The 24,767-nt window shown below is 37.8% G+C and overlaps 2 protein-coding genes across 4 annotated transcripts in view; one reads left to right on the top strand and one right to left on the bottom strand.

Moving 5' to 3' along the window:
- Positions 1–1,350: 1,350 nt before the first annotated feature.
- On the top strand, positions 1,351–16,892 carry LOC125010679 (macrophage mannose receptor 1-like). Its single transcript, XM_047589436.1, has 33 exons — positions 1,351–1,516; positions 1,659–2,015; positions 3,003–3,173; positions 3,333–3,488; positions 3,698–3,808; positions 4,037–4,174; positions 4,279–4,458; positions 4,580–4,734; positions 5,430–5,543; positions 5,940–6,055; positions 6,196–6,344; positions 6,436–6,635; positions 6,963–7,084; positions 7,216–7,288; positions 7,376–7,529; positions 8,336–8,374; positions 9,711–9,874; positions 9,998–10,059; positions 10,320–10,420; positions 10,564–10,706; positions 10,832–10,937; positions 11,813–11,940; positions 12,073–12,111; positions 12,254–12,289; positions 12,377–12,412; positions 12,545–12,647; positions 13,149–13,378; positions 14,056–14,221; positions 14,441–14,611; positions 14,728–14,844; positions 15,442–15,606; positions 15,770–15,796; positions 15,880–16,892. The coding sequence occupies exons 1-33, from the start codon at positions 1,450–1,452 to the stop codon at positions 16,140–16,142; spliced, it is 4,359 nt and encodes a 1,452-aa protein (XP_047445392.1). The 5' UTR covers positions 1,351–1,449; the 3' UTR covers positions 16,143–16,892.
- A 1,349-nt stretch (positions 16,893–18,241) lies between these two features.
- Positions 18,242–24,767, bottom strand: part of cacnb2b (calcium channel, voltage-dependent, beta 2b) — a 35,935-nt gene continuing 29,409 nt past the window's right edge. For 2 of the 3 annotated variants that reach the window (XM_047589437.1, XM_047589439.1), the window contains exons 10-14: positions 23,977–23,985; positions 22,995–23,146; positions 22,742–22,837; positions 21,656–21,829; positions 18,242–20,415 (exon numbers count right to left, since the gene is read on the bottom strand). In XM_047589437.1, the coding sequence (XP_047445393.1) occupies positions 19,687–20,415; positions 21,656–21,829; positions 22,742–22,837; positions 22,995–23,146; positions 23,977–23,985 (1,160 nt within the window). In that variant the 3' untranslated portion in view covers positions 18,242–19,686. The remainder of the gene's footprint in view (positions 20,416–21,655; positions 21,830–22,741; positions 22,838–22,994; positions 23,147–23,976; positions 23,986–24,767) is intronic. The other variant, XM_047589438.1, reaches the window with a different exon arrangement.

The raw sequence follows: 24,767 nt of genomic DNA on the forward strand, positions 1-24,767 counted from the left end.
AGTTGACCATTTTTCCTGTGTGGTTTTCCTGGGTATTGTGACTGCTTCGCTGGTTTGTGATTTGGCACAACATGTCATTTTGATGTTGCTCAACTTTTAGACAGTTTGTACTAGCACGTCTCACCTGCTGTTCTTACTCATCACCAGCAGTGACCAACTCTTTGTAAATGACATAATCAAGAATAATTATGATTTAGATTACAGTGAGTATTTCAACATCAAATGCCTACTTTAATTAAACTCGTATTATCCTGTCATCCATGTCCATGCTCATGCAAGCCAAGGGTTATGGGTGTGGACCACAAAGAACAAATGTTCAGCATTTAATCCTCCCACTGACTAACTTGTAATTATGTTTTTTTCTTTTTAGATTTTTTTGGCTGTCTTAAACTGATTCTCAACAGCATAGTGTTCAAGCATTTACCTCAGATAATCTAATCTAATATAATCTAATATAATCCCAGGTACAATAAGATATTAATATGGTAAGAGACACATGGCATTAAACTTCCACATTTTTGCAGAAAGGGTTCAAGTTTTATGTCTGCCTATTTTACTTGGGATGGGAAGGAGACAAATTCTGACCGAAGGCTTTTCGGTGACATTTGGCACTCCATTGCTCTGTGCTCCCCAATCTGTAACTAGCTTCTATGCTTTCTGAAAATAAGCTAAAAAGTGCAAAGTTACAACCAGCCTTTCAGAAACTTTCATGGGAGATTGTATTTTTCTATGTTTAATGTGATACTTCAATCCTTAGAACAATATAATAATACAGAAGCGAAAGCCAAGTATTGGTCTTGATTGTGTGAGAAGTACAAGTGTACCTTATACACAGTAACTGAAAATATTCTTATTTTTTCTATTCCTAAGAATGTCCAATACAAAAATATAAAGTCAGCATTATAGCTTCCTTGTAGTGGATGTTGCACAATGTCTACAGTAAGTTAAAACTAATGTGAATCATGCTTGGCTGCACCAACCCGCCGACCACAATCTGAATCACATCTGCTTCTCTGTCCCTACATGCATATGTGTCAAAAACAGATTTAAAAAACTGGAAATATATATTCAAGAATGTTACTATAGAACACATTGCAGTCGCCCTAATGGCCAACAGTGGGTTCTTAATAAGAAACTGAAAAATAAACACACCATCAAAAAGAAAATTGCTTGCCCTAGTTAATGTGCATGGTATCTGGGCGAATTGTCATTTCACTGGACTACAACACTTCCTGGTTTCCACATCAGTCTGTTTGTTGTGCAATGTTGTTCGTAAAAGCACTATTCCGGATACAAGTGTGCAAGTGTGTTCCGATTAAAAAAAAAAAAAAAAAAAGGATGTCTCCGTGCTACAAAGACTGCTGTTCAACGATCATTCACACAGCTCCTAAATCCTCAGCAAGGATGCATGAATAAAGTCTTTTGCTGTCAGACACAAGTACGCTAACAATGGAAAGGATAACTTGTACTGCTTTCATGCTCCTCATACAAACATTCCAATGCTTGGCTTCGGATGGTAAAGTATTGTCATTTGTCAAATTTCTATTATTAGTTACCAGTATTATTGTTCAGGAAATATAACATCTAATTTGACTCTGCAAAAATAATCCTAATGATGAGATCCTGCAAGTGCGTTTATATGAATTCTTTCCCTACAGATTCACCATTTCAATTAACGAACAAGGCCACAGGTTTTTGTTTGGTGAAAACAAATAACCACTGCAATGACTTACGCTGGACAACCGGCGATCGACTCCTGGTCCAGCAGAGGAATAAGTGCCTGGGAACCCAGGGGAAAAGTGTGGGGAGTGAAATAAGCCTCTACGACTGTGATGAAACCAGCGAACTCCAAAAGTGGGAATGCAGGAACGAAACAGTGCTCGCCCTCAAAGGCCAAGAGCTTTACATTAACCTCACAGCAGATAACACAGCCGTTCTCTCCAAGACGACAGGACCCAATAACCACCTCACCATTTCAGGGACGTCCAGCGGTGCTTGCACAAGAACGTACAGAGGTACAGTACTGTGTGACATTAACAGAGTTGTGATGAACTTTACACAAGAACAAATCATTTCCAAAAAACTACAAAGCAAAGCTAAAATGATGAAGATTTTTTAGAGGCAGTTTTCAAGTTGAAAGGTTTGAAGTCAAATGTGTTTACATATAACCTTCACCCATCAGAAAGGCAAATTTATCTCAGTCTGCATTTAAAATGGGGCACATGCACAATTTTCATTAATTTGGCTTTTTACAATAAAAAAAATAAACAAAAATACAGTTATACAATGAACATGGACTTTGAGTGGAGACTATTTTAATCCAAGGGGATTTAGTAATTATAACTTTGATAATTTCTTCACTCCATTTTCAGAGTATATAATGAAACATTCGGACAAATTAATATTATTGGGGTAAAAAACACTCGATTGGTTGAGATCAAAATCTCAAATTTGTGCTTTGAGTTGTTGCCCATGTGTATAGTAAAGCACTGTCCAAACAACTTTCCATATCAATAAACACTAGTCACCCAAAGCCACTGAAAGTCATGCCTACCATTCCCAAGATTTTTTTTTTCCCACAATCCTGGTGCAGGTTAGAGTCTTCAGTATAAAAAAAAATGTTGTTTGAGAAGTGGCATGGCTTTTTTAGATATTTATTGGCAAAGTCTGGTCTTTTTATTCTGAGAGGGTTCTCGCTAGGTACGACATGTCACTTGACACATCCAACCAAGGTTCTCTGTCTAAAAAATAAACTCGACAACCAGAATCCAACTATGAAAAAGATTAACAGCGAGGAGACACACAGAACACCGGTTGTCTGGGTTTGAGCATACAGAAAGAAGAAGAATGTAGACTGGGCGTACGTCATGCATGCTCTCACTTCCAGTATCTTTGTACCTTAAAGCTGTACGTCATATTTTCTCATGAAAATAAGTGATGCAGATATTCCAATGAACTGCTCAATAACCAGTCTCTTTTTTTTTGTGCTTGATACCTTTTAGAACTTTTTGCCTTAGGTGGAAATGCAGCTGGAAAGACCTGCATGTTTCCCTTTCTGTACAAAGACCAGTGGTACTCAAACTGCACTACATTTGACTCGTCAGAAAAGCGCCTCTGGTGTGCGGTTGAGACAAAATATGAAAGTGAACGCTGGGGCTACTGCCCGACTACATGTGAGTACTGCCTCACTCAAGTTCAGGTGCTGATCTGGTTTAGGACTAAATTACACTTAAGACAACACTCATGATTAACTGGCAAAAAATACGCACATAAGGCTTGTCTTAACGTGAATGAAAGTGTCACTTAACATATATATTTTTTTTGTTTAACAGCCAAAGAACACTGGAATGTAAACCCAATAACAAACGTGTATTACCAGTTGAACACACAGGCAGCTCTGACTTGGCCGCAGGCAGAAATCAGCTGCAAACAGCAAGGTGCCTCCCTGCTTAGCGTCAATGATCCTCATGAGCATGCTTATATCACAGGTAAGGAGACAGTGACTCTGTGCTCAATGCAGTGGAAAATGTGGGCACAGACATTAGCAACAGTATGTATCAATATCGATTACTGAGAAGATAACTTTCTCTATTCCTGGAGGCTCTATTTACATAGTCAAATCATAATGCTTACAATCAAAATCCAATGACAAAGGGAATGACCATTTTTCCATTTGTGTTGCCCATGGCCCACACAGCACTACTAGGAAGAGGGGGTAATACACTTTGGATTGGGCTGTTCCTGGATTCAGAGCATGGTTGGAAATGGAGCAGTGGAAGGCCTTACCGTTATCTGAATTGGGACTCAGGTAGGTTCAACCTCAAATTATGTACGCCATTAAAAATATATTAAACGGAAATGTGTTTAAAGTCTTTACCAATACTCAATCAAGCTCATAGAGTGGGAAGCTGTGTGGTTACCAGTTGTTTAGCTGAGAAGCAAAATGATACAAACACAAATGTAAGCAAAGCAACAGGGAAGTGATATGAAGCCTTCTATAATGCTAACAGTAAACATGATTATTGTCTTGTTTTAGGGCATCCACTTCCAAATCCAGGTCACAATTGTGCAGTTGTTGATCCTTCTGTACAGTACTCCTGGCAAAGTTCATCTTGCAGCAGGAAACTGGGCTATATTTGCTCCAGTAATGGAGCTGAGGAGACTCCCACCCAAAGTAACAAAAACTATCTCTAGTATTCTAGACATTCCCTTGTTACACTTTAACTATCCTGTATGTCTGTAATTCGGTGCTTAAATAACTTTGTTCTGCCTCATCAGCTCCTTGGACAGGATTTTGCCCAAGTCCATGGATTCCCTACAATGGCCACTGCTTCCATCTTAACAGAACTGAGAAAACATGGTCTGATGCTCAGAAAGGATGCCGTGGGGTAGGAGGGGACCTTGTGAGCATCCGCAATGTGGAGGATCAAAGTTTTGTCATCTCTCAACTTGGATATGGTATGTGCTTACACGCTTACAGCCTTTTATTACTGGCGCCTTTCTTCTATTTGGTTTTCTTTTTTTTTGCAATTTTGCAGCTGAATGAAGTTATCTGACAACTGTTTATGAATGTTGGCAGGATCCACAGATGAGCTTTGGATTGGACTAAATGACAAGAAGACAGAGAGGTTATTTGAGTGGAGTGACCACTCCATCGTCAGCTACACTAGCTGGGAATATGGAAAACCAACTGTTTTGGGGGATATAAAGGACTGTGTTCTCATCAGAGGGGAGGTAAGGTTTGGACCATCGTGTGGTTGTGGTGAACATATTATTTCTATGTACACTGACGAGCCACAACATTAAAACCACTGACAGGAAATGTTAACAACACTGACCATGTTGTAACAATTCAATGTTCTGCTGGGAAACCTTTGGACCTGGCATCTGTGTGAATGTTACTTAGACATGTACAACCCACCTAGACTCGACGAAGGCACCCCCACCCCATAGCAATGACATTCCTTGATGGCACACACAGGCACACACACAAAAATGGCTTAGGAACAGCACAAGGCTTTGACCTGGCCTCCAGATTCACTAGATCCCAAACCGATCAAGTATCTGCGGGATGTCTGTGAAGGTTCTCGGTTATCCAAGTCATGGTAATCCATGGATTATCTGTGGGATGCACTGGAACAAGTCTGACGCGCAAAGGCACACACAAACAACATTGTGTTGCAAAAAACCACAGGACTCCCTCAGAAGGCCCTTGTCTGAGTCACAACTGTTTGGAGGCACAAGGGAGATTTACACAATGTTAGAAATGTCATAATGTTAGGCCTGATCAGTATATATGCACAGAAAAATTTGTAGTATATATTTTTGTTTTGTTTGTTTGTATGACATTAAATTTGTATTTATTTTTTTGGTAACATTGCCTTTTAGACGTAATCTACGCATAAACACGTTTTGGTATTGTGTTGCAGAATGGAAATTGGGCCGACCGCGTGTGTGAGGAGAAACATGGCTTCATTTGTATGACAACAAGTGTTTCAACACCCACCGGAGATGAAGTAGATCAGGACGTAGGCTGCAAAAAGGTGTGTTGCATTTCCTTGCTGTTATTAATTTTGGTTTGCCTTTTTAATAAAGCGTTCATTTTGTGTTCATATTGTATAATTACATGTGGACAGTAACACAGTGCTAAATGAATACTAGTGTCACTACTTGATATAATGATATGGTTTTTATTTTTTAACTCATTTTATTTTTTAATAAGTGGTCAAAAAATTATTATGCAGAATTAAACAAAAACTATGACATTATGAAATTATGTATTACTTAAGGCAGTAATTTAATTTTGTCTGATATGATACCAATTCTGCTAAAATAAGACGCATAAGTGTGACTATGTTGTTTTCAGTCCATTCATTGACATTCTCTGTAATATTAAGCAACCACATCAAACTTCTTCACTGTGTTTTCCGCCAATGCAGGGATGGAGGCGTCATGGCTCATACTGCTACTTCATAGGAAAACAGACCAAAACTTTTGACGAAGCTAAAGACGATTGCAAGAGCTCGGACTCTTATTTAGCTGATGTTTCAACCGGGTGAGAACAATTCCAATGAATTCAAGTGTTGTTGGCACACTACATTTACACATGAGATTTAACACATACGTTGAGCAAAACAAGAAGCAAAAAACGTTTAGTTTCACCAGATAACCTGTGATCCATGAAAATAATTCCAGGGTGGATAATGCATTCCTTGTGAGTTTGGTTGGGAGCAGACCAGAGAAACATTTCTGGCTAGGGCTCTCAAATCAGGACAATGCAGAGAAATTTGTATGGACCAACACAGAAACAGTAAGATTTACTCACTGGAATGCTCAAATGCCAGGTACGTTGAAATACTTAAGTCCATCATTGACAGGTTGTGAAACAGTAGCTTCACAATTAACAATTCACTATTTCTCTTTTGATAACGTAAGGTCACACACAGGGCTGCGTCGCCATGAAAACTGGGGTTTTTGCTGGCCTTTGGGACGTACTGCCTTGCACCAATAGGGAAAAATACATCTGTAAGCATCGAGCAGACGGGGCAACTGTAACCCCTGCCCCACCGACTGTCAACCCTCCAGACTGTCCACTGGGGTGGACTCCATTAAGATCAAGAAACCAGTGCTATAAGGTACAAACTTGTGGGAGGTACTGCAGCTTAGAGAATACTTTAGTTTTGATAGGATTCACCATCATTCACAAACATGTTAACTAGCCAATATCGAAAAACATACCTTTGAGGCCACACATAAATGTCTAAATTATGCACTTCAGGTTCAATGGTTCACACAATTTGCACCATTAGTCCCAAAACAAAGACTGAGATTACTAGGGTTTCAATGAGAACTTAAAAGGCAATGTTTTTTTTTAAAAATGTTACCACCTACAGAGACGTTTCCTTGTGAATGGCATGAAGTGATATTATCAAACAATGCTGAACATCTTGTTTGGTTTGCAGTTGTTTGGAGAGTATTCGGAAACAAAGAGGACCTGGTATGAGGCCAGAAATTACTGCAGAGCTATTGGAGGAGACCTGCTCAGCATCCACAGTGATGCTGAACAACAAGTTCTACCAGAACGGTACAGTGAGAAATGACAAATTATGTATCATATTTCCAGAGCAGCAGCACATCACTGAGTCTACTAAGTTGGGAAAATTTTTACAAAAATGTGTTATATTTAAACCATTCATTCAAATTTGTCCATGACAGCTATGAAGTAGTATGGATTGGACTAAGTGCCCCTGATCCCAATGCTGGTTATGTATGGAGTGATGAGTCTCCAGTAAGTAAATACTTTTCCGTATAGTTTTTAGTAAGGAACACAAGTATTTACTAATCCACTGTTGTTGTTTTTTTGTATTATTTACAGCTGAATTTCCAACACTGGGAGGAAGGAGAACCAAACAATAAAAATAATGTTGAATCTTGTGCGCAAATCAAACTACACCGAGGGTCCCAAAGTGGATCTTGGAACGACGTGCACTGTGAGACATTCTTAGGATGGCTCTGCCAGATTCGCTTAGGTAAAACATTGACAAACTGGACAGGTTTTCTTTCACATGAGCGTGGCCACCTACACTTGATGCATTTCAAATACACTTTTTGCAAAAGCAATATTTCTGAAATTTCAAAAAAGTGCAATTGCTCTTTGCAAGTGTTAGGGTTAGGGGTTAGGAAAACTGAAAACTGTTTTGTGTCTCATCAGTAAATAACTCTCAAGTGTTGTCTCACAATATCCAACAATTCTTTTAAATTTGCGTGAGACTTCACTTTGAGGAAGATGGACTTCAAATGAACTGGTCATATCCTGTATCATATCTGGCGACGGGGAATTGCGAAAAAAAGTGTTTCCTTTGCACTTTTGCGATAAACTTATATCAATACGTCTGAAAAAACACAAATAGTTTTAGCCACATTTGAGAGGTTTTTTGAAATGTAGGTGTTTCCATTACCAGTTTTTTATTACAATATTTAGGTTTTGCGCATTTGTAAGGGTAATGGAAATGCCGCAACTGTCTGAACGTCACCACTGAAGTTTGACTCAAGTGCTGGGTGTCCTCGTCTATGACGTTCAAAAGTTGACCGGTTTAAAAAACAGCAAGAATAACAAAAAACATGACTGGTTGACATGTCTCCGTGTCACTGGAGCGTCGAAAAAAGTGAATGGAGTGAAGTGATATTATCAAACAATGCAACAACTGTTGGGCATCCCTTGTTTTTTTTTTTTGTTTTGTTTTTTATATTGCCATCTTGAAACATGATCTATAGCTTGTAGCTCTTTGAAGGATTCAGCATTTATTCAGACTTTAATTATCTTTTTTCCTAACAGGAGTGACCCCAAGTCCATCTCCAAGCCCAGTGACTCCAGGTAAGTCATTTCTCAATGTAACCACACAGAAAATGGCAAGATTCAATTTGGCCTCAAAATATTTAATTATACTGCATTCAAACTACACACCAACATTTACAGTTTCATTTGTAAGAATAATTTAAATATATTCACTTTAACTGGAAAAAGGTTGGGATTCTATTATGAAATCAAATCTGAATCATGTAACTTCAAGTATCAAATAAAAACTTGCAACTAATAACTATAACTGAAGTCATAAAATAATTACAAGTGAAAGACCTCCTGCTAGAAGAGGTGGTCAATACTAAAGAGGTAGCAACTAAATTAACCAACATTAAAACTAATTAAGATCAATGGGGATTTGGGTTTGGAATTTCTGGTGGGGCCATGCAGGAAAATTTTACAATGCAATCCAGAAATACCATAATAAATACCCTCACAACAAAAACACAAAAGCCAGAATACCCAGAGAAAACCCACGCAAAATGCAATGCATGGCACACGACGCACACCCAATACACAGCAAGCAATATACAAAGTCACCACACACAATTTACTGTGGCCAAACAGCCATTTCAGTTCCACAGATAGGTAAACAGCTCCGTAAGGTTGTGCCCCCCCACTCACACACCCACACACGTATTGCTAGTTATGGATTACACAAATTCCATTATAATTGAAACAATATGTAAACTACATTATCGATTCCATTTAGAATGGTAAATTAGAGTAACCAAGCGACATTTTATGACTGCCTGGTTAACCAAGTTGTCTGTTTAAAAAACTGCTGGTTGAATGACTTAGTTTTGTCTTGAGAAATTATGTCTTTTGTCTTAAATAAATATAAATTATTTTATCTCCAACTTCTGCTCCAGTCCCAAATCGCACTGGCCAGGTTGTCAACTCGATTTATCATGCAGTGAATGAATGAAACATGAATTAGCTATGTTACGTTACATACATTAGCTGAGCTAGCCAGACCTGTGCAGTCCCCGCCCTTGCTTCAAATAAGCCAATCGGAATCGCTCTGGGGCCCTGAACCTCAGGCTCTACTACGCAAACTGGGTGGCTATGCTCCACCGATCGTAAACAGAGACGCAGCATCAGACACAACAAACTGTATTCACCCACAACTACCACTACAAGAAGTGTCTACAGAGGAAACTGTGTTCAAAGACGCCACTGATTAAGGTCACCTAATTAATTTCCACAACGTGGACCAATATTTGATCTACTCATAAATTTGGAGAAAACTGATTAAAACACCAGTGACTATGAAAAAATAAATAAATAAAAAAATCAAAAGCTACACTTGAACAGCACATATAATGACCTGTTTGTGCTGTGTTTTCAGACTACAATAGAACCTCAGATTGGTGGCTAGAATGGAAAGGGAATCAGTATTATTTTAACAGAGATTCAATGTCCATGGAGGAAGCTCGCCACTTCTGCCAACAGCGGCACGGTGACTTGGCGACTATAAACAGTGAAGCTGAAAGTGTCTTTATCTGGAAACAGGTGAGCCACAATGTTACCTTAAACTACGCTACTAACAATCAATCGCCACAGTATTTAAGCTCAGAACATACGGAAATTTAAGTACTGGTAATTTTACTGCATTCCTCCCGTCTCTGTGTGCAGATATCTGAAGATTACGGCCAATATTGGATAGGCCTGATCGTAGATCTTGATGGATCATTTGCGTGGGTATTAATGAAATAGTGAAGAATGGATTCAAAACTAAATATTAAACAAGAAAATTATGTGAAACTTGTGACACATTTCTGATGTGAACTATGTTGACCTAAATATATAAATTTGTTTATGAAAAGTAAATATTACTGTTGCAAAACTAACTTCTTAAACATGACCACAGTAATTAGCAACATACATTTTATAAAATCAGTCAAGATGAAAGTAAATGAATGAGTCTTTTCTTGTAATTTTGCTTTGCTACAAAAAGGTGGATGGATGATTCACCAGTTGAGTTTGAAAGGTGGAATGAAAATCAACCTGATTTCAAGAACAATGATGAGAATTGTGTTGCCATTACTTCTTCAATGGGTGAGTGGCTTTAAATTAATTAATCCTGACTAATCTATGGTGGCTTTTCATGTAATTAATGTAATAAAAACATTTTAAAAAACATCATTCAATTTTAACAGCCAAGATGAAAAATGTATTCTAAATTCTGGTTTGGGTCACAGGATTCTGGCATGATTATAATTGTGGCTTGGACTACAGATCAATTTGTAAACGCAGTGGCTCACCACCCGCCAATGCTACTGTAGCACCAACTGTTCCCCCAAAAGGTGGCTGCCCACAAAGCTGGAAAAAAATTAATTCAAAGGTAAGAGTTAAGTCTTGTATTACCACCGAGGTGGTAATACAACTGATACAGCACTAATTACATGTTTAAAATGAGCAACTGCTGATCTAGAAAATATCACACAAAGCTGTTGATTTTTCAACCAGTGTTACAGCATCATTAACAACGAGAAGGAGACGTGGGAGGGAGCGAGGACAAAATGCAAAAGCATGGGAGGAAATCTGGCCTCAATTACCACAAGACATGTTCAAGGTTTGTTTTATGTTTGATATCGTTAGCCTAGTCATAGTCAGATTTGAATGTTTTCGGAAAACAAGAAAAAAAAAACACAATTTTTAGTTGTACAGTTAGTCAAAAAATTACTTAGGCTATTATACTATAGTATATTATAACAATATATAGTACTATGGTCTGCTTTTTTCTTAATTTGTAACATAGAATGTAAATGATAACACCAGCATCATCCCCTGTGCTGTGGGTGGTACTGAATATTCAAAATAGTAATAATGAAAATAGCCAGCACCCTTTGGGCTTCAAGTGATTGTCAATAACATTTCAGGTCTATTTAGGCATTCAGACTGGAGAAAACATCCCCAGACTTGAATATTCTGATCCATAGTCTCACTGGGGTTTAAAACCATAACCCTCTCTCTTCTGTTCGTTTCCCTAAAAATACCATCCAGTGTTGGCCACAAATGTCAAACTTATATTGGTAAAGAAAAACTTTTCCAAGTCATCAATAAGAAAGGTTTCCACCCCAAGCCTTTAGGATTGTTTGTCAGTGGTGAACAGACACTACTCATGCTTTGAGCCGACGACTACTACTAAAGCCATGTTTGACAGTCTTTTTACTTACTAGAAAAATTCTGTGCCACTGATAAAATTGTTCTTCTGTTTCTCAGTGAATCTGAGTGTTGCTTCAATGGAAGGATAAAATTCCAAGGTTAAAAAAAAAAAAAAAAAGAGATTTATTTAAATTTGATTGACGATGATGATAGCAAAACACTAGAAAACTTGTTTAAACTGTTGGATTTCTTACACTGCAATGCTTAGGCTGCAATATTAACAAACTTTTGTTTTTTTGCAATAAACAATAACCAAGTCTTAAATATTTGTTACATTTTTAGTGTTTTTGACAAATAAAATGGTTGAAGCGCCTACTACGAACCTATGGATTGGTTTACATAATACGCATGATTCTTCATACTACTGGACTGATGGGCAACCAAGGCGATACAACAATTGGGGGTTTGAAGTAAGTGGACAATGTAATTTCTATATTATGATGATAAGTGCTTTAGTTGTGTAGAATCACATTTTAGTGTGTGTTTTAAAAAAAGATTTTTATGTTGTTGTTTTTTTTTAATTATTATTTCTGTTGTTGCAGCGATACACTTCCCATATCATATATGGCGATACTCAATGGGTAACACATTTATATTTTTCTGTTATAATTTTGGCCATGGCAGCTTAGGATATAGAAAAACTGACGTGTGTCAAGTACCAACAATCTTTTTTATAAGTTGCACTTGTTGCTTAACATTGCTAATACCAATTTGCTTTTGCAGAGGCATCCATACGGCCCCCAAATGACAGATGATCTGGTAAAACACAAGTTATATGAATCTGTATTGTTAATGATGCTGTATATTTTCTTCTTACATTTTTGAAATCCTGATTTTTCATTCCAGATGTCTTATCCTCACCTTTTGCATTTGAATGAAGAGGTAATGCTTTACTTGTACTGTAATGTAAAAAATTTCAATTTGCCTTGAAACATTCACAAGTTCCCCTCTCTTTAGCACAATGTGCTAACAAAAAAATCTTTTCGTCATTATTCTTGTTCTGTGCCTTAAAAGGGAACATGTGTGGCGATGACTACTGATCCCAAAATTGGTACTGGGAAATGGATAAAAAGGTCCTGCAATGACACCAATGGATATGTCTGTATGCGAAATGTTGGTGAGTCAACAATTTACATTCAAATAATGACTATAATTGCTTTCATTATTGAATAATCTGTTAGTTATTTTTGATCAATCTTCAGATCACCTTGTCTAGAAAAAAAACAGTGTAACTAAACTTATCTCCAAATTCCTTCACTTGACAAAATACGATTGAACCAATTAACAGATATTATTTTTCAATTTATTAGAATGTGTTTGTCTGATCTGACAGACAACATACAGCCTGGCTCAGTGTTCTCCAATTAGTTATACTGTATGTCACAAGTAAATAGCCCCTCAAACTACCAATTGTGCTACTTTGTGATTTGTTGTGAGTGCCCTCTAATTGGCACTACTTTCAAATAATCAACATAAAACACTTTTAACAAAAGTGTGCTTGGTGAATATGTAATTTAATGTTTCTAAGGAAAACATATAGTAACCCTAAGCATGTGCAGAAGAGAGCTGTTCACCTTAAAATGAAAAGAAATTTGTCTTTTTTTCTAACCACTAATAGATGAAACTTTCCCGGACTCCTCTGATCCAACTCCTACTGGCTATGTCAGTATATTCAATGACTCCATCAAGGTTGTTACTCAACAAATGAACTGGTATGCAGCCCAGAAGAACTGCGAATATGATGGCGCCAACCTGGCAAGTCTGCGTACTGAGGGGGCACAGGTCTATGTCGAGCTGATGGCTTTGGATCTGAAAGCTCCTATGTGGATTGGACTGAACAGAAACATGGTAAAATTAAGTGTTTCAGAACGCAAATTTAAAAATACTAGTTAACCTGCTGAAATATTTTGTTGACTATTGTATATGTTGAAAGAAACCCATGGCCATAATTAGGGATGTGCCTATCAAGTTCCCTTTCCCCGATTCGATATTAATTGTTATAATGTTTCTCCCCTGGAGATTCCTAAAGGATTTTCTTCTCTTGTCTTCTCCTGGATTTCAGACCAATAAATAGAGGTGCCAAAGTCAATGTAGTGTGGAAAAGGTAGCTCATAACTTAACTCCAGAAAATCCAGGGCTAATATGGTAGACCAAAACTTTGCTCTATTTTTGATCTGCTTGCAGCCCTGGAGCTTATACAATGACACAGTCTGACAGGCCCTCTAGTAATAAAATCAGAATGTGACAGGCACGTACATCAGCGTCATTGTGTAAATTAGCGGGTCAACGCGGCATTCCTGTTCACATTGAAAATCCCGGGTTATTCGACCCGAGTCGACAAAACAAAAAGACAGGGGTGAAGGCAAGTATGCTGTAAAGAGTGACAAGGCAGTCTATTCTGATCAAAAGACTTTAATTTATTTACTTTTTTACAATAAAATTACAAAAGATTTCTTGAAAAAAAATATGATTTTTTTTTCTTTTTCAATGAGTGATGCTGAATATATCTACATCCGTGTTTTCAGACTGGTGGATATTTCAGATATGTTGCTGGTTGGAGTATGACCATATCAAACTGGGATATATTTGAGCCAAGAATGGGCAATCCTTGCGTGTATGTGGATGAGGATGGAAAATGGAAGACAGCTGACTGCAGTCAGAACATGACCAGTGTTTGCATGAAGTCAGCAGGTATGGCACACATACATTTGAATACATTTTTCTATCTCTTCTTAATTACAAAATGTTGGAAAATCCCCTGCCTTCTCCAGTTAGTAACATTGTTTTAGTCCGTTTAAGATTACTGTTCACTACTATGGAGCATGCTGATTTTATGGTGACACTTTTGTAATATAGCCAGTTTAGATGTGACATAGTTTAAGTAACCACTGCTTGCTCTTTTATTCACAGATGTCCCTCCAACTCAATCGACTGAGTTCCCAGGAATCTGCCCTGAAGACACAGAAAGCCCCAGATACGCAATCCAGGAAAATAGCTGGATACCATTTAGGGGTTACTGTTACCTCTTTATTACACAAAGGATTGAGTGGCCAGATGCATCTGCTAGCTGTGCAAGACACGGTAAGGATTTGTGAATGGTATTATGATAACAACAATAATAATAATTTCACAGCCACTGACAGTTTTATTCGGATATTACTAAGAGGCTTTTGTTGTTGTTTTAACTGTATGAAAAGGTGGAACTCTTGCCAGCATTGAAACTCCAGAGGAGCAAAATTTCATTGAAAGCAATGTGAACATGTATAAAGACAGTCAGCCCACTTTCTGGATTGGCCTGTACAAAACTCACAAAGGTACAGTCCCATTTTCTTTCTTTCCTCATCAACTACACTTTGTTAAACATAAAGAAGGAAACAGTCTTTGCAAAAACATATTCCCTGAAACTAAAAAGTAAAATAATTACAGAAGTTAAACTATTTTTTTCATCTGGACAGAGAACTGAAACTATGTCTGGCCAACAACAAGCTGAAAAAAAAACATATAGTTGTATCAATTCATATTTTTATATCAAATAGATGTGGATTAAATAACTATGGCCTGATAAACATTTGAGAAACTAAAAAAACTAAATATATTTGTAATCTATTTCGCTCATCTCATTGAGAGTTTGCTACACATCTAACCAAAACATTTTTAAAACAAATACTGTATGTCAGTCTTGTTCCTCTGCTGCCCTCAAGTGGCAACTCCATTTTCAGTTTTGTCATTTAAATTATTCCTTTTCATAAATTCTTTACAAGTGTTCAGTAAAACAACTGTTTTCTATTGACATGGAAAGAAAGTATGCCAAAGAAGACCTGGTAAAAAAAAAATGAAACTGTGTTGGAAAAAAAATATATATATATATATATATATATATATATACAGTTTACATTTCTCTTTGTTCCTAGGCTCGTGGAAATGGTTGGATAAAACAGTCATGGACTACAATAACTGGGGTCCAGGTCAGCCTGACAGCAATTATGGAACCTATGCAGCAATTACAACTTTAGACGGAAGATGGAGGATAGGCAACCGTTGGCATGACAGAGGGTATATTTGTAAAACACACAAAGGTGAGTATATTAAAATTTATTTGATTTATAGGAATGTGTGGCTCATACAACAATGAATCAAAAAAGAAAGAACTCAAACAATAATTACTGTAAATTATGCTGTCATTTTTATTATAATAAGATACTCAAATAAACATTCTAGTATATTTGTCTTTTTTTCTAGTGCTAAAACAAATTCCACCAAAGCCTGGTAAGTAGTGGTTCTTTATAATTGTCATGATCGCATCACAATTGTAATTTGTGGCTCATTATCTATGTGTTGAATGTGTACAGGGGTTTCTAAGGAGGACTCTCAAACACGTGGCCACATCATTTTGGCTGTGGTACTTGTGATTGCCGTGATTGCTATAGGCACAGTCACCGTCCTCTTTTTCTTGAAGAAATCGGGAGTCCGAATAGCTATTCCAGAAAAGTTAACAACCTTTGACAACCCACTCTTCTTCAGCAATGAGCGGCACCAGGCTGGTCAGGTGGACACCAATAAACTGGTCGGAAATGCAGAGGAGGATGACTCTGGCACTGTTAGAACTGTTTAATGTAAATACACACAGAAAATAGTGTTTCCTTGTTTGAACATACGGTGAAATGTTTCATTTAACAATAATATGTCAGTCTATGTCTATGAAGAAGAGACAGCGTTGTGTTGGGATTTTTGCATTTGCTCCATTATTTCAGTTGTACTTGTTGGTTTTAAATAAGGCAAAAATGTAAAAAAAAATTGTAAGATGGAAGAATTAAAACTTCTTTATAAAAAGGTGTTCTGAGTAACACAGTCATGCAATGTGAATGTTACGTTTGGCTTTTGCTTGTGCTAATCTACACTTAGCTTAAAAGGGCATTGCTTCTGGTAGCATCTTGAGTACTTACACATTTAGTCCACTGCTTTTTTATCCACTACATTTATTTGCTGTTTGTGATTCTACTTATTGTTAAATGACTTACATAATTTCACTTACATGTTAATAATTAATTCATTTAGAGAAATATCTAAGTCCAGGCATCGTGAAAAAAAAAAATGCAATAGAAATAATTATATTTTTGGAAACATCCACTCTCTCCTAACCGCTCTATTTTAAAGGGTATCTTTAGCTTGCTAATTGTGTTACTTGGATGTTAAGTTGATAGGTTGATCATTTGAGAAATGATCTCAGTTATATATCAATAGCCGCTTTCACAACTTTGTTGTGGCATGTCTGGTGTTGGAGAGGCGTGTTTAACTTGAAAAATTACCATTGAAAGAAACACAGAAATTTAAGAAATAAAGGACATTGTGATTTACTGAGAAAGCATGTGTTGAGTGTTTCTTCCATGGTAAAATAAGCTTGAAAATATACGAAACATACTGGGGAGCAAAAAAGACAGTAGAAAGTGTATCTGACTTACGTAGTTCGACGCAAAAGTAGATAATCCTTTACTCTGTGGGGATGATTAGCTTGCTGTGTTGGTAACTCTGGTTCCCGTAAGCTAGCCAAAACACGTAGCTAACATATCACTAGCACTCTCGAGTTTCGTTCCGTCCCCAGCGCAATACCACCTTTGACCACAGGCTAGAACATTGTCCACCCGCTGCGTCTAGGGGGGCGCTGTTTCGTACATTTAAAGACATCTAACAACAAATACGGGAGGAGCTTATCATTGAGTCCTGCTTGGGTCGGTCTGTTTCACAGAACTACTGCATTTCAGTCTGATCTTTACTGTTCAACTAGTCCACATTTTGCTGTGTTACAGCAGTTGACAAGTCAAATCATTTTAAGCCTAAAAAGTAACTCAGTGCTTCACAAAGATAGACTTGACTATGACTGCTGACTATGGCCAATATGGCCGCAACGCGTAGGCCCATTTGTTTCTTCTCAGACTTGAATATAGCTTCGAACAGCCAGATTTTAGTTGCCATTGCCCCAGGATTTGGCAGAGGTAATTTGCTATTGATTTGGGTAAATAAATGATAAATAATGGAAAATAAACTTAGAATAATGATAATCAAATGTGGCCACCAAAAAAGTGCATCAAACTGCTAAGCTATCTTCACTTCAAAAAACATATACATCCTTGTAGAATTTAACCATTACATTGTGCATATTCAGGTCTAAAATAAGTAAATCCGTGAATGCACAAGATTAATCCTATTTATCATAGTTATTTTGGCTGCGAAATGCAATTTCCTAAAGGTAACCGGGGTCTGTATAAACTATTACCATTCTCCTTACACCACATTATTATCAACAAAGTGCAAATTAAGAACCTTGCTGGTCTTAATTCTGAATTAGTTTGGGTATATTTACAGTGATACAAGAATTTTAATTCAGTGTCTGTTTAGTGTGTTTATACATTAATCTGAGCTAAACTGAAGCAGCGTCAGATGTGAGCATGATTAATGCAATTAATGTTTAAATCAAAGTTATGCAAAATTTGTGAAAAACAAAAGGGTTAAGTAAGCAACAATAAAAGTCCATCCACGTTCTAATCCACATTCTCATTCTTTAAAATGTATTTTTAATGGACAAACACTGAAACTGAAATGAAATTTAAAAAAATACTAGTTAGTGATATAGATAGTAATAAGAGACAGAGTTGCTGAATTTTGATTTTTAAATAAAAAATATCCCTTTACATGTTATATATATATATATATATAATATATATATTATATATATTATATATATATATATATATATTATATATATATTTTACATTTTAATGGTTTTCAACAACTGAATGCATATTTGTCAAAATTAACTTCAGACTTCTGTACAAAACAAAAACCATCAAAACAAACCTTGAAAGGAATCAGTCTTCTTACAGCAAATCATACACATAAGTTCAAGTTCTGCCAAACAGTGCAACAGGCTCTCTGGTTGTCCTTACATATACCTAACAAGGCATTTATGAAGTATGTACAAATGCATAGAGATTGTATTCAAGCAGTATATTTTATCACAAGAGGATGCATAGAGTATCCAGCATGTAGCACAGGTCAGTGTCATCAAAATATTATTCATGCTTCCAGATAAAGCAAATGCAATGTTTCCAGTCAGTAAATATGCTTGAACATTGTTTTCAAAAGTAGGAAGCAACGTATGATTTCCCTTTGGAATCATGTAGAAAAATAGTTTGACTTTTCATACTCATGTTAGAAATAAATCACTGGCTTTTGAAGGTACACAGATTTAAACACATGGGGGCAGAGGAAGACGTGACATAGAAACTACACAACCTGTTCCCAGCAATCATTTGAACATTTGTGCAACGTATAAATGTAAAATTAACACAGCTATTGATTTAGTAGTTTAGTTTTATCTCATGGTCACTTCTGAGATGACCTCTTTTGGGCTACAGCAAATTCATTTTTATTTTATTTTTCTGTGTGATTATTGATTAACCTTATATTCTCATCAGTCAATTACTTACAGAATACAATTTCGCAAAAGTCAAGGTGTCATCTTCACTTACGTCGTTTAGCCCACAGATAAAGTGGAAAATTCATAAATCTGAGATGATGAAACTAAACTATGTTTGTAATGTGCGTTACAGAGAATTTCATTCAATTCATCAAACAATTGTATGCATTACTTTTTGGGACATGTTGCAAAACAACGTTCTTTTTATTAAAATTGAAAATTTTTATCATGTTATCAGATTAGCATGTAACTACTTTTATAGTTTTTATTTTTTTTTAATAGTTAGTTTCCCTTTGAATGGAAGTAAAGAGTGTATCTTTTGATTTTAGTCGAAGCCATTTTTTGAGTTGTGATGCGAGACTATGGAAGCTATAAAAGCCATCTGTCCCTACTGTCTGGTGTTTCATTCACATATGAGTTATAAGGACCATATCAGTGCATTTTACTCTTGTTTGTGCAAAGCACACACACAGGATTGGGTGAAAACATGACACACAGAAATGTGTCCTACAAACGCTAAAATACCTTTCGGTAAAGAATAATAAAGAGGAACACTGTGAAAAAAAAATGGCAAACATGAGGAGAAACACTGTCTACCAAGAAGACACACTCACCCCGACCACAAGTGCATTATAAAATGAGCAGCATACAACCATGCACCAACCCTCAGTAGAAACAACAGTCACTGATGTATATAGGAATCTCTGTGCCACTGTCGTGCATCTCTGTCTCGATCTCTACCATGATCTCTATCTCTGTCCCTTTCCCTGTCCTTGTGTCTTTCTCTGTCTCTATCTCTGTGTCTGTCTCGGTCTCGGTCTCTGTCCCTGTCTCTGCCGTGGTAGTTGTGATGGTTGTGTACAGGATAGTGATCCACGTTGTGTGTCCGTGGTGGAATATGCTGGTGATGCCTGTGCTGCCGGTTGCGTTCATTGTGCGCCTGCTCATAGTCCTCCACGACGTGCGGCTGGCTGTTCCCACGGTGATGGTGGTGATGGTGGTGGTGGTGGTTGCTGTTATGGTGATGGTGGTTACTGCCCCGGTGGTTATAGTGAGCCTCCTCCTCGTCCGCTTCCACCACGTCCTCCACCTTGGCGTCCCTCTCCTCGGGCAGGTGCCTTCGGGGGAGCCTCTGGCTGTGATCCCTGCTCGACTGTATGTCCATGCCGCCGGACGTTTGGCTGTGCTGGGTGTGACTGTGGTGCTCCATCCGGCGGTGGTGGTGGTGGTGGTGTTGGCGGGTGTGCTGGGGTTTCTTTGGTTCGGTCCTCAGGAGCCGCTCTTCTTCTTCTCTTTGGCCCTCCTCAGCCCCCTCCTCCTGGTCTGGGGCTGAAGGGGGCTCCTGGTCAAGGTGGTTCTCACGGGAGCCCTTCCTCTTGGGGGCAGCTGACTTTTTACTTTTCTGCTCATCCTGGGAGGAAAAAAAGAAAAGAAAAGAAACAAAAAGCATAATTTAATTTGTCATTCCCTGCACTATGATACAATGTGTCTTCAAATTGAGGCCACAGAGGATTTATAGAGGGATTGGGGGCGTAAATGGGAGGAAAAATGTTAAATACGGTAAAATGGAAACCATTTCAGATCAGAATGAGGAGTTGAATAAGTTAGTATACAGACTTGGGGTTTTAAAATAAGACACCTCACACTGTTCAACCTGTGAAGTTCCTTTTCTCCTCAGTTTCAACAGTTAAACAGTTAAATCAGCAAACAACAAATATGGCCCCATTAGTCTTTGAGTATTGTTGTTCAATCAGTTATGCAACAGTCGGGTTCAGTGATCTACTGTAAGCATTTCAGTTTAGAGATTCTCTGTGTGACATTAACATCTCCTTTGTTTGAGAAATACTTTTTAGAGTGTATCTTCAAAAAGAGACATCCAAAATCCTGGATGTAGCAACATTTGACACTGGTGTGTCAACAAAATTAAGCAAGAATTTTAAAATTTTTGTTCTGGAAATGTATAAAAATTAGTGCACATTTAACAGATAAGAAGTTATTTCCATGTCTAAATACAACAACATTGGGAAACGTAGTCCTGTCCTGTCCGTAAAAAAATTAGCTTGTGCCACAGTCAAACATAACCAAAAGCAGCAGCCTGGAAATCCACATTGGGAGGATTGTAAATTATTCTGATCATTACAGACGTTTCTTTTTTTGAGCAACAGCAGTTCTGTTAATAAATTGATTGCACCTTTTCAACTGAACAGATGCTCTGGTTTACAACGTAACTCATTTTCCTGCAGGGAATCTAATTCTGTTTCTACGCTACACTCCTTACTGGAAATGAAATGGTGAAATGGCTCTACAGTAGAATTTGAATGCATCTCACTCACCAGAGATTTCTCTCATTTCTTCGGCTTTCCAGTGGAGTGGGATGAGAAGACATGAAATGAAAATGTTAGATGAATTCATGGGAAGAAACACTGATGCAGTTCGCGCAGCGTGAAGCTCCACAATAAACAAACAATAACAGTCCCGCTGCACTTTAATTAACAGTTACTGCAGCTTTTCCACATTCAGCCGTCGTTCGGTGCTCATGAGATGTGTGGGATGAGATGAGATGAGATGAGAAGGAGACTTTAAATTTAATCATTTATTTTGTTGAGGCATGTTTTTTCCCCCAGACGTGTCTGTGTGCTTATTTTAAGTACCGGTATTGCTCTAGGACTCATAGGCAGTGTATTCTCAGCCAGCTGCGACACCAGAGCGTTGGCAGGCTCCATCTCTGGTGGATGAGTCGCTCTCCAGTAGGACTCCAGATAATCAGCAATGTGCTCACAGGCATCTGTTAGCTGGTTCTCATCTAAGATGACATCAAACATTTCCTGCAGGAGATTCGAAATAAGAAACAGCCCAACAGTAAGAAACAAACCATCGGTAACTGGGAAATGCCATCTGTGGCACCACTAAAGGTAGGGCAGACATGTGGTAATTAGCCAGGTGAGTCTGTGGTTAGGTGCTGTGATTCAGCCAAGGTAGTGAAAGGAAACAAGGCCATCACAAAAACTGACACAATTGTGAACAGTGAAATGAACATATGGTGATTGTTAAAATTTTATTCGCAACATAAAATTCTAGATAACCACATCATGACCTAAAGTAAAGGAACCAGTCTATAGAGATATCACGTTGCTGCGCAAATGAGGAAATGGCCCCACACTCTTTAGCAGTTCCTGCAGAAAAGTTGGGTTTTACCAGTTTAAATTCAGACCTACATTCTATTCATTCTTCTATTAGGGCCAGGAGTCTTCAATGTTCTTCAGGCCAAGGACCTCAAACTGATGGGGAGGTTAAGTAGGGACCCCCCATGTTCTATATTAAACTCAATATTTACAAATATACAGCATTATTATCATTTTAAATTCAATATTAAGTTTTTCAAATAATACACAAGTTAATTTTTTTTATTTATTTTTTTTTCAAACATGTGCAATAGTAGGATGACGTTTTTCTGACCCCCATTTATTTCTTTACTAAAATATGTGGGATTCATGTTAATGTGTATTTAAAGAAATTCTAACTTGTGCAGGAAAATTAAAAAAAAAAAAAAGTACATATATATAGAAATGTCTAATCAATAAAAAAAATATGCAACCCCCCTTGCAGTGCCTCAGCGGACCCCCTAGGGGTTGCGGACCCCCTGTTGAAGACCTATATATTAGAGATAAAATGTAGTGATATCGTACAGTAACTAACACTGCACCAATTTCTGACAGTTGCCACTAGATGGCACTCACCGGCGGACATTGGGCAAGCTTGTCTGCAGCCACAAGCTGAACATTGAGGTGTTTGGTCTGAGACTTCCCTCTGGTCTTGATGAGCCTCGTTAACACCTGCACAACAGGAGTTGAGATGAATGAGGATTTAAAAAGCAGAGTAAAGCAGAAAAGTGGTAGCTGCTGGCATTTCTCAACACAGACGTTCTTCTACACTGATCAGAGCTCAGGATACATTTTATCCAGTAGTACAGTTCTCTCTGATGAAGCTTACTTTTGGTGAGGAGATCTTGACGTAGACGAGGATCGGAGCCAGGGAGGTCTTGGACACCTGCAGAGGGTGGTTGACTGTGTCTGCGTCTAAAACCACCAGCTGCAGGCTGCGGGCGAGCTCGAATATACGCTCCACCTCCCCCTGGATCTGGGCTGCAAGAGGAGACAGTGAAAACAAGACAAGTGAGATCCAGAAAATCCACGCACACACTGGATTTCTTTGTTGACATTTAAAACAAGAGGCTGCATCTCAGGTAACTTGTGAAAATGTTGTTTTGGAGCGTCCTAGACCTGAGGATCCATAGATTTTATTTATTTAATTTTACTGCATATAAAGTAGTAGAAGAAAATAATATATAGCAATATGCTGCAGTGAAATCTCCCCCAAAAAGATAAAGTTTACTTAGAAATACATTATTAGCATATAGGCTATCTCATGATCCAGAGCAGGTTGAGTCCCAGAAATGCAAACAAACTGAATCATATTACTAAATGTCTAATGCAGGAAACAAATCAGTATTGAGGGAAAAGTACAGACCTGTCAGCAATTTACAGAATGAAGAGTTAACGTAAATCACAAAACAGATATAAAAAAAAAATAAAAAAAATCTGTGACTGGGCTTGTGCCTGCTTAATGAGGCTGTCTTGTAAAGCGGTATATTTTTATTGTCTTCCTTCACTAAACCACGGAGTGATTCAAGACGTTACACTCATGGTAGTAATTTAAAGGATGGCCGCTAGAGGGATAGCAGGAAAGGAGAGAGCGAGGAGGAAGCCGATTCTGCCCTTCAGCAAGTCATACAACTCACAGATGACAGTAAATGGCATTTATCCCACTTCCACAAATCTATCTCCACAAATAATCATCTTAAGAGTGAAAGAACAGTGGGGGTTGATACAGATGTGAAGCAATGAAAGAAAGAAAGGAAGGGAGGTGGAAAAATAAAAACACAAGGACTACCAGTGCTTTCAGTTATACATACCGGCAGCATCTGGGATGAGAGCAATGAGAGAGACAAGAGTAGAGAAAACCATGTAAATCTTGTCCCCCATTCCAATATCATTTTTTTTTTCTTCTTCTTCTTAATAAGTGGGGGAGGATTTTGACTGTTCTACTGTGCCGAGGCAAAGAAAGTAATTTCCCAGCAAATATAAAGTGGAAGTGTTGTGATTAGGTGTATGTTTATTTGATGTTGAAAACTCGCACCAAGAGATGTCAATTTGTGTATTTGATACTTTTGGTTACAACAACTAACAGATGCATCAGTAAAACTGTGCATACATTCTTGCCCCCTTACACTTTAAACTGTTAAACTCACTTTGTTAATTTGATATTTCCTCTAGTGCTATCATCATCACTGTGACTGCTTTTAATTGGTCATGACCTCAGCTGTTCTATAGTCTTTTAGTATGCTGACACAATAAACTAAAAACGAACATGCTAAACACTACTTGCTAGATTGTTAGCATTGTCCCGTGAGCATGTTAGTGATAGCATTTAACACAAAGCCCTGTTGTGCCCAAGTTCGGCCTCACAGCTGCTAGCATTGTTGTCAGTTTTCCCATGTTTCCAGGCTTGGTCATATAAGATAAGATAAGAAGCTTCAATTCTCATTGTAGTAAATGTTACGACAAGACTGTGAGTTTCCATCAGAACGGTGCTTTAAAACAAATCTAAAAGTCCAGCACAGTGTATCCTGAATGCAGAACTGTTAATATCAAGGTTGGTTGCACAGTCACAGACTGTTTATTTAAAGGGACCATATGGTCTTGG

Source organism: Mugil cephalus, chromosome 7 (assembly GCF_022458985.1).
Source record: "Mugil cephalus isolate CIBA_MC_2020 chromosome 7, CIBA_Mcephalus_1.1, whole genome shotgun sequence".
Taxonomy (NCBI): Eukaryota; Metazoa; Chordata; class Actinopteri; order Mugiliformes; family Mugilidae; genus Mugil; species Mugil cephalus.